At 33.7% G+C, this 13833-nt stretch overlaps 1 protein-coding gene across 1 annotated transcript in view; it reads right to left on the bottom strand.

Annotated features, from left to right (window-relative positions):
* LOC127710386 (uncharacterized) overlaps positions 1–13833 on the bottom strand; it is a 51408-nt gene that overhangs the window by 35328 nt on the left and 2247 nt on the right. The window contains exons 2-4 of the mRNA XM_052216217.1: positions 9911–9951; positions 7673–7706; positions 1967–2148 (exon numbers count right to left, since the gene is read on the bottom strand). Of these exons, the coding sequence (XP_052072177.1) occupies positions 1967–2148; positions 7673–7706; positions 9911–9951 (257 nt within the window). The remainder of the gene's footprint in view (positions 1–1966; positions 2149–7672; positions 7707–9910; positions 9952–13833) is intronic.

The raw sequence follows: 13833 nt of genomic DNA, 5'->3' as shown, positions 1-13833 counted from the left end.
TTTAATTGAGTCTTCTGCAAAGATTACGCGTGATCATTTAATTGGTTTTCACACAATCTTTGAACGTTGTAAAGTCTTGGTTAAAAAATTTCCGCTGTTTATTAAATACTGACTGTTAAATACTAACAGTACTAAGAGGTGCTAGTATATAATTGTAATTCAAAATGTACAAGTATTTTTCCGGCAAAAAGAAACAGAAAATGTAAACGAAATAATCGATAGTTTGTATAATTCATATGGGGTTAGTAGTGGTGTTACGTCCCTTAATAAATAACAACACGCACGGCGTTGAAGAAAAATCTGAAACGTTTCGCCCGGACCACAGATGAAGAAATTGGTGATGAAGGATTGAAATAAATGCAGAAAACACATTAAAAGCTAACAAGTTATTGTTGGTATTTTTTTTTGTATAGACCAATGGAAGTATGTTCTTTATATTGAAGACTTAATCACTTTGATAGGCTACTAGTCTAAATGCCACATGTTAAGATAGTCAATATATGTACAAACAGCCAGCAAAGTGAAAACTTCCTAGCATTCAAACTGTATGAGTAGTTATCTGGAAACGCTATGCACCTCTTATGCAAGCAAATATTCCAAAAAATGACAAAGTCCAACTATCAAAACCCTGACCACATGCACACCTTCAATATATGTACAAACTATAGGAGGATTTATCTGGAAACGCTATGCACCTCTTTTGCAAGTAAATACTAAAAAAAAATGAACAAAGTTCAACTATCTCCAAAAAGAGTAAATATCAATAAAAAAATCAAAACCGGTACCACATGCACACCTCCAATATATGTACAAACAGCCAGCAAAGTGAAAACTTCCTAGCATTCAAACTGTATGAGTAGTTATCCGGAAACGCTATGCACCTCTTATGCAAGCAAATATTCCAAAAAATGACAAAGTTCAACTATCAAAACCCTGACCACATGCACACCTTCAATATATGTACAAACTATAGGATGATTTATCTGGAAACGCTATGCACCTCTTTTGCAAGTAAATACTAAAAAATGACAAAGTTCAACTATCTCCAAAAAGAGTAAATATCAATAAAAAAATCAAAACCGGTACCACATGCACACCTTCAATATATGTACAAACAGCCAGCATAGTGAAAACTTCCTAGCATTCAAACTGTAGGAGGAGTTAACTTTAATAGCTATATGCCCATAATGGGACGGACGGAAAGAGGGACGGAAGGAGGGACGGACGGACGGACAGGGGTAAAACAATATGCCCCCAACTTTCAGTTGCGGAGGCATAAAAAGAGAATTCAGCAAGCAATCTTTCTTATCGCCATGTTAATAGTTTCTTTAGAAATCTTTGAAACATTTCAAAAGAATAAAATAAAGGAAAACAAATATGACAGACATCAACCTACGACAACCAGTAAGTTACAAGACATCTCTTACCAAAACAAATTAATGTTTATTCGAAGGGCAATATTTAGCTTTACTTCTTATAGATTTTATTATTTTGGTTAGGGATGTCTCTTTTATATATTTGTTTTCATATATTCACAAAACGCGACAAGTTTGAGTTATCTTTAGGCATTTATAGCTTAGCCACATGTTCGAAAATACAACACAACTTTGTTAAGCCTTATAATACACATTCTAATCTAGGATACTGTTGATTATTCTACGATAGATTGAATCACTTCTCAAAATTAATCCTGTTATGAAATATATTCAGAGGGACATACCTGTTAACCCCCGCCCCCGTATGATATCATGTCATATAACTTAAACCCAGTTTCCAAAATGTTTTCGTCTAGTAAATCATCTCTCGCCAAACTTAATTCTGCTTGTTAGAAACTTGATCATGAAATTGAGACTAAAAGGCAGTAAACCACTGTTATTTTTCGACATCTTGATATGGCTCTCCATTATTTATATTTGAGAAATGTAATAAAATTGATTGATATCATTACCAAAATTGTATAACTTACATCAAACACGGGATCAAATTCGACCGGCGTTTTTAATTTTATATACAATGTCCATGAAACAGTCTCATCCAGACTTTCTTCAAATTCAAATTCGTCTTCTTTATTGACAGCAAGAACGGCCAAATATTCACCAAAGACTGTCACTTTGACCAGGTTCTCGGCATAAGTACAGTCTGTTGTAACTACGTAAATAAAATTATACAATAATAAGCTTTTGAAAAAGCTTGTCTAACATCGGCATTTTTGTGCCATATCCTTTCTTTTCTGTTGTGTTAATTGTTGTTGTTAACCTTTGTTTGTATATTTTAAGTGAGTGTTGGTTGTTTGTGTGGTCTTTTGTACCTTTCTGTATATTTTTTGAGATCCCTGATAAAGTTGAGAGTAAACGTTCGCTCCTTGTACCGTTTTCACAAGTTTGCAAAGAGCAAGGGCTAAATAGGACTTTGAGTGTTTCAAATCAGACAGAGCATGCGCATGATTGTGTATCACTTACAGATACGATTATAGATCTTTCCTATCATTGAACTCATGATTAAACAAGAGGCTCTCAAGAGCCTGAATCGCTCACCTGTAATTTTTTGCTTAAATCTTTCATCAATGATTATTTTTGCTTTTCAATATATATTAACGAGTGGCTTAAAAATTCCATTTAAATGTTCTTTGTATCTGTCATATTTTCTTCAAAGGCAAAAAAATGCATTTTACCCCTATGTTTCATTTTAGCCATAGTAGCTATATTTCTTGACGTACAAGGGAATAAAATACAAAATTTATACTAGATACTCTGAAACTCATTCAGTCCAAGTTTGGCTGAAATTGATTCAGCAGATTCAAAGGAGAAGATTTTTTAAGTAAGCAAACTGGATGAACAAATTTTGAGAAATTGTCTTTAAAAGGACAATAACTCCTTAAGGGGTCAATTGACAATTTTTGTCATATAAAACTTATTTGTAGATCTTACTTTGCTGAACATTTTTGATGTTTACAGTTTATCTTTATCTATAATAATATTCAAGACAAGAGTGCACACGCTGAAATGTCTCGCCTTCTTTACTAATCATTGATATTATGTTGATAGTCCTAAATATAAAGCTTTATTACAACTGTCACATAAACTTAACATTAACCAAGTAAACTAAACATTGACCAATGAACCATGAAAATGAGGTCAAGGTCAGATGAACCATGCTAGGCAGGCATGTACAGCTAACAATTCTTCCATACAACAAATATAGTTGACCTATTGCTTATAGTTTAAGAAAAACAGACGAAAACACAAAAACTTAACACTGAGCAATGAACCTTGAAAATGAGGTCAAGGTCAAATAAAACCTGCGTGACTGACATATAGATCATAAAATATTTCCATACACCAAATATAGTTGAACTATTGCATATAGTATTAGAAAAAAAGACCAAAACTCAAAAACTTAACTTTGACCACTGAACCATGAAAATGAGGTCAAGGTAAGATGACACCTGCCAGCTAGACATGTACACCTTACAATCATTCCATACACCAAATATAGCTGACCTATTGCATGCAGTATTAGAAAGAAAGACCAAAACTCAAAAACTTAACTTTGACCACTGAACCATGAAAATGAGGTCAAGGTCAGATGACACCTGCCAGCTAGACATGTACACCTTACAATCATTCCATACACCAAATATAGTAGACCTATTGCATACAGTATAAGAAAAACAGACCAAAACACAAAAACTTAACTATAACCACTGAACCATGAAAATGAGGTCAAGGTCAGATGACACCTGCCAGTTGGACATGTACACCTTACAGTCCTTCCATACACCGAATATACTAGACCTATTGCTTATAGTATCTGAGATATGGACTTGACCACGAAAACTTAACCTTGTTCACTGATCCATGAAATGAGGTCGAGGTCAAGTGAAAACTGTCTGACGGGCATGAGGACCTTGCAAGGTACGCATATACCAAATATAGTTATCCTATTACTTATAATAAGAGAGAATTTAACATTACAAAAAATCTGAACTTTTTTTTCAAGTAGTCACTGAACCATGAAAATGAGGTCAAGGACATTGGACATGTGACTGACGGAAACTTCGTAACATGAGGCATCCATATACAAAGTATGAAGCATCCAGGTCTTCCATCTTCTAAAATATAAAGCTTTTAAGAAGTTAGCTAACGCCGCCGCCGCCGCCGCCGTAGCCGCCGCCGCCGCCGGATCGCTATCCCTATGTCGAGCTTTCTGCGACAAAAGTCGCAGGCTCGACAATAATAATCGAAAACTGCAAAATTTCCTGAAAATCATCAATTCAGGGGCAATAACCTAAAAATCCGATACCCGATTTGGATGATGATTTCAAGGCAGGTAGACATTGACGTAATGAATACTTTAACTTCTTGTCTGCTTTGCTCTAAATGCTTTAGTTTTTGAGATATAAGTCAAAAACTGCATTTTACCCTATGTTCTATTTTTAGGCCACACCAATTTGATTTTTAGTTCTTCGGACAAAAGCTCCAAATAATATGGGGCATGCGAGCGAAATTTTTTTGATTGTATTTATTTCTTGAAAATGAGTTTTGTTGAGGCGGGTGCTCTACAAGTGGAGCGAGCGGTATAATTTTTTTTTTAAATTGTGCGATTTAGAATATTTGTACATGTGAAAACTGGGTTACTTCAAAGAAAAATGAGGATAAACATGCTCTTATGCATATAAGTTGATGTATTTGTGCCTGTAGTACAGTCTGTACCATACCCAACTTTTTGGTTCGCTTTGGTATAGTATAATTTTGATTATTTTCGTCAAATAAGCTTTGACTGCGTGAATTTTCATTTAAATTCATACATGTGTATATATTAAGGAAGCATATCAGATGCAGTTTAGCATGAGGAATTAGGTTAGTTAGGTAAATGAAATGTGTTGAATACAATTAAAGTATGTGTATATAAAATGCCCATGAAAAAATATTAAATATCTTTTGATATAGTTGTTTTCATTATATGGTAATGATTGTTTATTGGCTGCTTGACATCCAGTTGGAACTACTTATCCACAATAGGATCAACATAATGAGTGAGGTGAATATTTCAACAACATCCTGAGTAAGATAATTATATTGCTATGCATGCAGATCTCAATGTATTAAAACATTTAATCCCGCTGCAAATGTTTGCACCTGTCCTAAGTCAGGAATCTGATGTACAGTAGTTGTCGTCTGTTTATGAAGTTCATACGTGTTTCTCGTTTCTCGTTTTTATATAGATTAGACCGCTGGTTTTCCCGTTTGAATGGTTTTACACTAGTAATTTTTGGGGCCCTTTATAGCTTGCTGTTCGGTGTGAGCCAAGGCTCCGTGTTGAAGGCCGTACTTGACCTATATTGGTTTACTTTTATAAATTGTTACTTAGGTGGAGAGTTGTCTCATTGGCACTCATACCACATCTTCCTATATCTATTCCCTTAAAATACATTTAACCACATTCACATGCATTATTCTGACTTAGCAAAATACTTTTTTCTTTTGCCCCTGAAACCTGCAATGTATTTCAAACTGGAAGTGGTTGCACCAATAACACATCCCTAATTATTATTTGCATGCCAATCCCAATACCACCACTTTGGTCTCGAATGTTGGAACTCTTAAATTTTCCCTTACAAAAGAGTTCTGATTGCATGTCAATAGACTAACAAGGGGATATGGAGTTTTCATTAAAATAAGATAAATCTGTCATTTTTCAAAAATTCATGTGAATTTAATATTAATTTCATCCAAGACAGATAGCTCTAGATATCTATGTTTGTTGTAGTCCGAGATTACTCTGACGTCCAACGGCTGTTTTACCAGACAAGCTGGGGCCGTGGGACAACAGCCCCCCATCTTGTCTGGCAAACAGCTGTTGGACGTCGGAGTAATCTCGGACTATGTCTGTTGAAACAATGATCGGGGATGACAATGGTTCTAACAAGTACTGATATGATCGTGGTCATCTAACGAAAGAGTTTTTATTTTTGTCTCCTAGAACAGGTAAAACGAAATGCATTTCAAATAACTGTGTGTTTAATAACTACGTGTCCTCGGCAATGATCTGACACAACTCCCGATTTTTGACCTTTTATTTACAAATCGATTTATCACACGTGCGTTTGAATCGCTCGGAGCAATATATACACGAGAAAAACGTCTAAGAGAAAAAAAAATGTCAAGGATAAACTAATTTTGGAGCGGCATGCGGCCCAAAAATTGGCGGAAGCGGTAATTATTTTTTTTTATCTAAAAGTCAATTTCTCCAAAACTGGAGCGGGAAAATCCAAAGAACTATTAATCAAATTGGTGTGGCCTTAGCCATGGCGGCCATGTTTTCTGAGGAAACAAAAAATAAAACACAAACTTTATTTTAGATACCATAAGAATCATTCAGCTTAAGTTTGGTTTAATTTGGTTCAGTAGTTTCAGAGAAGATTTTTTAAAGTTAGAAAATATGATAAACAAATTGAGTAAAATTGTCCTTAAAGGGCAATAACTCCTTAAGTGTCAATTGACAATTTTGGTCATATAAACTTATTTGTAGATCTTACTCTGCTGAACATTTTTGCTGTTTACAGTTTATCTTTATATATAATAATATTCAAGATAACCAAAAATTGCAAAATTTCCTTAAAATTGCCAATTTCGTGGCAGCAACTCAATAATGGGTTGTTAGATTTATCTGAAAATTTCAGGGCTGATGGAACTTGACCTAATGAACATTTTTACCCCGTCATATTTGCTCTAAATGCTTTAGTTTCTGAGATATAAGCAAAAAACTACATTTTACCCCCTATGTTCTATTTTTAGCCATGGCAGCCATGTTTTTTGACGAAACAGAAAATAAAACACAAACTATATTTAAGATACCCTAAGGATCATTTACCTTCAGTTTGGTTTAATTTGGTTCAGTAGTTTCAGAAAAAAAGATTTTTTTAAATTAGAAAAAATGATAAACAAATTGTGTAAAATTATCCTTAAAGGACAATAAGACTTCTCAAAGGATTTTGTGCTTTTAGTTAGTGGTGATAAAATTCTGCTACTTTAGTACTATTACATTATCCTAAATTGCATCACATGTTCCTACGAAGGACAGTGCCCTCTTCTTAATATTGAAATAACCTTTTAATTTTGCTTTCTAATATGAAAATAAATACATTTTTTTAAAAATATTTTGATGTCGGACTAATGAAATGTCTAACTATTGGGTGTCGGACTATTGAGGTGTCGGACTAATGGGTGTCGGAATATCGGGGCTTCCCCGTTATCTTTTAGTATTAAAAAATGTGAACTGACGCATTCAACGACCATTCTATGAGCGACATAGGAATCTTTGAGCTATTTGTTTGGTATAGACTTAAAGTGTTTGGAAGTTGTCATATCAGAATGGATAAATTATTGAAATGTTGTTGATAAAATTTCAATTTTAGTACGATGAAAAGATGAGCCTCCTCATAGGGTTTTTGATTATGTGATTACTTGGTAGTTTTTATAGTGATTACTTGATTACCAGACCAAATATTTCACGATTATTTGATTTTTTGATAATCTAGGATTGTATTTTTGATTATTTGATTATTTTGTTTTAAAATTCAATTAATGATTATGTGATTATATTGGCAAAACATTTGTGAGTATGTGATTACTTGGACACCCCCATGAGGGGACTCAAAGATAATACTTACTGTTAAGTTCAGGTTCGGATTCGGGATAGCATATCTGCAATGAAAAAATTGTGTATAGATGAAGATTTGGTTAGTTTTATATAATCTATCTGAGATAACTATAACACAATTGTGTGATAGTAATCTCAGAATCTATAAGTATTCTGACTAAAAAGTACAAAGGAGAAGGCAAGGTCAGGACACTATTTTTGGCCTTTAAATTCGAAAACCAATTTTAAGTATTATAAATCTACCAAATAACGGTATCATTCAGATGTTCCCATGACATAAGTCTGTAGGACATCAGGATTTATATTTTAAAATTGTGTCTTACATATAATCGATGTTCATTAAGGACATAACCAGAGGCGTTTCCAGGATATTTGAAAGAGGGGGCGTAGAATACATTCTTCCGCCGAGCGGAGCGAAGCGAAAATTTTTTTGGACCTTTTTTTGGCTAAAAAGCATAAAATAAATGTGAAATGCACTAATGTAACGATTCCTGACTTGGAGCATGTATATTTTATAGTTAAAGTGTCAGGGTTTGATATTTTTTATGCCGAATTCTCTCCATTAATTGTCTATGGTATATTAAAATGATTGGATGGATCTTAACAGCAGTAGACCAATAACGAGAAATTCCAAATTCTAGGGTATAGGGCGTTACTTTACATTTCAATAGTCCTAGGCCAGGATTTTATGAACTTGAGGCGTAATTCCGGTTGCCCTGGTATAGGGTCCATGGGGCAGGTCAGAAGCTCCTGGATTTCAACAATTTAGCATCAAATTATGAAGTATTATAACAGACTCCATGATAGACAAATTGGTGAAAATAGTCTTCCTTCGGATCATTCAAATTATGTATTGATGAACATGTGGATATCAAATCTTTGGAAGAAGTTGTAAATTCAGTTTAAAGGTTATATGAAATGGGCATGAAAAATGAAAAATAAATCTTTAACGATAGCTTTTTCTGAACTTTTGATATATATATTTATCCATACCCGACCGTTTTGTTAAAATATTCCTTTTCACTGTTTTGGTCTTTTGGAAAATGTTGTTTTTGCTGTATTTATACCCCTTTACCAAGAAATTTGTTTTGCATGCACACGTATAAAGATTGCGGTTTTTATCCAACGCAATCATAGGTTTGAACGTTGTTTTTAGTTTAGTAGATATAAAAAGATGTGGTATGAGTGCCAATGAGACAACTCGCCATCCAAGTCACAATTTATAAAAGTAAACCATTATAGGTCAAAGTACACGGAGCCTTGGCTCACACCGAACAGCAAAATATAAATGGCCCCAAAAATTACTAGTGTAAAACCATTCAAACGGGAAAACCAACGGTCTAATCTATATAAGAAACGAGAAACACTTATGAACCACATCAACAAACGACACTGAACATCAGATTCCTGACTTAGGACAGGTGCAAACAGTTGCAGCGGGTTTAAACGTTTTAATGGTACCAAACATTCACCCTTATCTGAAACAATAGTGTAACATTGTATCTATAATACCCCGTTCTAGATAGTCAAATCTGACCCCTTGCAATGCAAGGCGAAAAAAACATAACCCCATTTCAGACAATTTAGCTGAAAATGCAACTCCGTTTGTCGGAACATACCCGGTATCATATATATAGCGAGTATCCCCCGGGTAGATGTAGAATGGCCATTGGGGAAGTGTCACACAAAACAACCATTTCATGTATAGATTTACTTACCGCTTTGGTTGTTTAAAAAAGGTGTCCAAGTCACCCATCGGATCAGAGAATCAGTATAAAAAGAAATCAGAGTATGTGTTTAATTAATGAATATGATAAATTGCCATATTCAATACAATATAAGCAGATAACGATAGTGTGTATATGAAACTGTGGAATATGGTCACAATGTGCGAGTGTACTGCAATAGCGTGAGACTAGTCATTGTATCATATTCCAAACAAAATTTGTAAATTCAATAGTATGGTAGCTGCACATCCGATGACAAATAATCATATCAAGTATGATCTTTGAGCAAAGATAAAAAAATTGTAAATTCAAAATTTCTGTATAGTATAGCCAAGAGAATATGATGACAAACAATCCAATCAGCATTTTATCACGTATGAAAGAAGTTTCTAAGTGTGTGTGGATTTTTACCATGTCCACGGATTTTTACCATGTCCAAGTGTGTGTGGATTTTTACCATATCCACCGCAAGACTAAATATAACTACTGACAAGTTTCCTGGCTTATAATACTTCACATACCTGGATCAAGGCACACAACAAGACTGTGACCAATCTCGCAACTACAAATAAATAAAAATGTTAATATACCGACTACCTGAAATCAAACTGGAATATTCTGCATTAGATTATGGTACTTATATTTTACCCTTGAAGTAATTGACAAGAAGTTGAACATTCATATGCATCCAATGATTTATTATTTAATTTATTCTCGTTAAGGGCATACGATACAGTTACAGGGGAGGTAATGACGTTGCTAACTTAAAATGTTATTTTGGCGACGTCAAACTGTGACATATCGGGAAAAGATGTATTTTTCGACTGATTTTTATCATTCAAACTGATTTAACTTGAAAACGAGTTCATGGACCCCTCTTTTTTAAAATGACATTCGGTTTGATTACGTATGAAGATTATTTGTACCAATTTTCATGAAAAAGTCAATAATGCAATTTTTTTAAATTTGATAAATATACAGCAAAAAATGACGTTTCTTTCTACATTCATGAACATTTGATGAATTTGAGTTATTTCTAAACAAAAGATTTCATAAATTTATAGGATACTTATATAAAACAGAAATTACAAATAATTTAACAAAAAACAGCTTGTGTTTATCTTTAAAAACAAAAAAGTTATGCATTTCCGTCGGAAGGAAAAATACGTCCACAAATCCGAATTTTGAGCAAATATCAGAAATTTCGAACTCATTTTACTCAAAAAGTAGCACATGAAGGTACATTTTTTATTACATATTTGATTTAATCAGGTAAAAAATAGCCTATTTGCAAATTTTCATCAAATTTTCATTATGGGATCAAAACTGTATCGTATGCCCTTAAACTGCAAAGTGACAATAACCAAAGTACTGAAGTACTGAACATCGGATGACCGCAAGTTCTGGTGGATGGTCACAAGCACTTGTCTAAGAAAAAAAATCATATCTCTATATCTGAAAGTTGGGTTAAGGTACATAGATTTCTCTTGTAACAACCTTCAGTCTGTATTAAACTTCACTGCATAATACTAGTCTCATGTACGTCACCCCATGATAATGTATGCATTTGAAAAAACATTTAAAGGAAATAGCATACTGTGAAAGTATGAAGAATACAAAATCTCATAATTAAAGTGCAAAGCTACAGGACAACGCCCCTGCTATATAAGTTATCTACGTTCATATCCGTAGATAACGAATTTATCCCTGGTTTTAGTCCACATCTGGCGATTTTTAGAGAAATTCGACCAGAAAGTGTTACGTGAATTCAACGTTTTTTTCATTTTTTAAAAATCTTTTATTGAAAGGGAATTTGACATATTTTTAAAGGGGTACAGGTAGTCAAATATAAGACGTTTTTAATACAGAGACAGAGAAACGGTTATGGCTCGAATTTGGCGCTTAATGTTGTGGAAGTTACATCATAGACGGTGTGACGTCAACGTGGGTCAGTTGCATAGCTAGGTCAGTAGTCCCATTCATTGAAAATGTGGCAGCCAAGTGATGCATTTACTAAAATGAGTGCAAATGATCGACATAATAAGATAAAATCGTTAGGTGATTAAATATTTAATTACAGATACTGTATTATGGATAATCTACAGGATTCGATATTTCACTAGGAACAACCATGGAACCTAGGAAAACGCGCGTGAAGTTCCCCGGTGTAATGGGTAGCAACGTCCGGGTATATGGGTTAGTAACACCCAGGGGCTATGGGTTTTGTAACAACGTGCGTTAACCAATCAAAATTCTAGAAATATACTAAGCCAGGGATAATGTTTATTAAATATGTTACACATGAACATTCAAAAACACATATGTATATATTATACACAACTATATACTTCACACAACATAATACCAAAAAGAAAAAAAACAACCCTCCAGTCCTATCAATATTATCTTATAAATAATAAAAAAGGGGGGACTTATTGAATAAATTAAAATTTACCAAGTGATTAAATAAGAACCGCTCGCTTTGGCGCTGTCGTGTTGAATGACCGAAACCCCAGTTTCGGTGGGAAACTGACCACACGACAAGTACGACTCCTATATACATCATGAAAAGACAAGAGAAAATAATTTCACTCTAATTCACTACGTTCAACCGTATGAAATTATATATGGTTTTTTTCTGAGACAAGTTCTTGTGTGGATAATGAACAAATGACAGGGAATTCAACTTCACTGTATTATTATATTGTAGTGATATAATCATTTTTTATCAGTATACTCTGGTTTGTTGTTATATATTATATTAATATTTGTATAACAGTTATATATATATATAGCAGATCATCTTAAAAACTCTACAGGCAAACTTTCATCCATTTATATATCATTTTATTCTACTATTCTAATGATCGTGCAGTGCAAGTGCATGGTGGACACTCTTCTGTAATAATTCGTTGTTTCTAATAGATTGGATTTGAGTAGGCATTTATATTTTCCCGCTTTTGTTGCAAAACGTTCTCGAAATATTCTTCCGCATGCGTTAACACAAATTTTCGGTATTCATGATTTGTTATTGATATATATATATATTTCTCACGGAAAAACATTTTCATATCATTTATCTATGTTCTTAAAAATTATTTTCATGAATATTTATTGATGAAATTAATATATAACAAGCGATAAGGAATGTTATTTTGCACTCGATAATATCCGCGTAATTATACGAAATACGTTCGCGGTTATCAGTCAAACGGCAAGGAAATTTCTGTGGCAACATAACACCGGTATGACCTCTCAAGGTCACATCCGATGTAATTAAAGAACCTTAGTGAGCGCGCTCACATACCCCACGCTCACATACCCCACGTCCCCACATTGTCATTGGAGAAATAAAATAAGTGTAAGAAAAAAAAATTGTATCAGAAAAAAAAATTGAATCATAATTTCCTGTCAATATGCACATCTACATAGTATGTCCTTATTATCTACACAGTTTCATGAAATTCTGTTGTGTGGTTTGAGAGGAGTTGCGATGACAAAAGGTTGCAGTAGTATATTGGGCAAATAAGTTCAAAGGGGCGTAACTCCTGGAAAAAAAATTGAATCGTAATTTCCTGTCGATATGCACATCTACGTAGTATGTCCTTATTATCGGAAAAGGTTTCATGAAATTCTGTTGTGTGGTTTGAGAGGAGTTGCGATGACAAAAGGTTGCAGTAGTATATTTGGCAAATAAGTTCAAAGGGGCGTAACTCCTGGAAAAAAAATCGAATCGTAATTTCCTGTCGATATGCACATCTACGTTGTTTGTCCTTATTATCTGAAAAGGTTTTATGAAGTTCTGTTGTGTGGTTTGAGAGGAGATGCGATGACAAAAGGTTGCAGTAGTAACTTAAAGTAAATAAGTTCAAAGGGGCGTAACTCCTAGAAAAAAAATTGAATCGTAATTTCCTGTCGATATGCACAACTACATAGTATGTCCTTATTATCTAAAAAAGTTTCGTGAAATTCTGTTGTGTGGTTTGAGAGGAATTGCGATGACAAGATTTTCAAACATTTTAACACAAATACAACTCTATGACGATTTGCAAGATTTAAGTGGTAAATGTAAGAATTATCTTAAGCCATTCATTTGAATATCCCTCATTTATCTCATTTTAATAATTATACACAAGGAATCTAGTAACATACAAGATAATTGATATCAGATTATTCAGTTTGTGCCCGACACTAATAGAAACTATACATTAAGATAAAAAAAGGATTTTTTAAGAACAACATTTATTGTCAAAAAAAGATATGTCAAAATTCAAAGTTAATTTTAAAGGGTTGGCAAAGAAAGCAAACGTTGAAGGGAGCGGAGAGATTCGGTTAATGGCCTGCTCGACTTCTCCATTTATTGCTATTATATAAAATGCGTTAGTGAAAGTCATACTGGTAAACTTATGTATGAACTTTAAACTTTAGATTAAAAAAAAAAAAT

Source organism: Mytilus californianus, unplaced genomic scaffold (assembly GCF_021869535.1).
Source record: "Mytilus californianus isolate M0D057914Y unplaced genomic scaffold, xbMytCali1.0.p SCAF_75, whole genome shotgun sequence".
In the NCBI taxonomy this organism is placed as follows: Eukaryota; Metazoa; Mollusca; class Bivalvia; order Mytilida; family Mytilidae; genus Mytilus; species Mytilus californianus.
The sequence above is the reverse complement of the archived record's forward strand: the minus strand, read 5'-3'. Positions and strand labels throughout refer to the sequence as shown.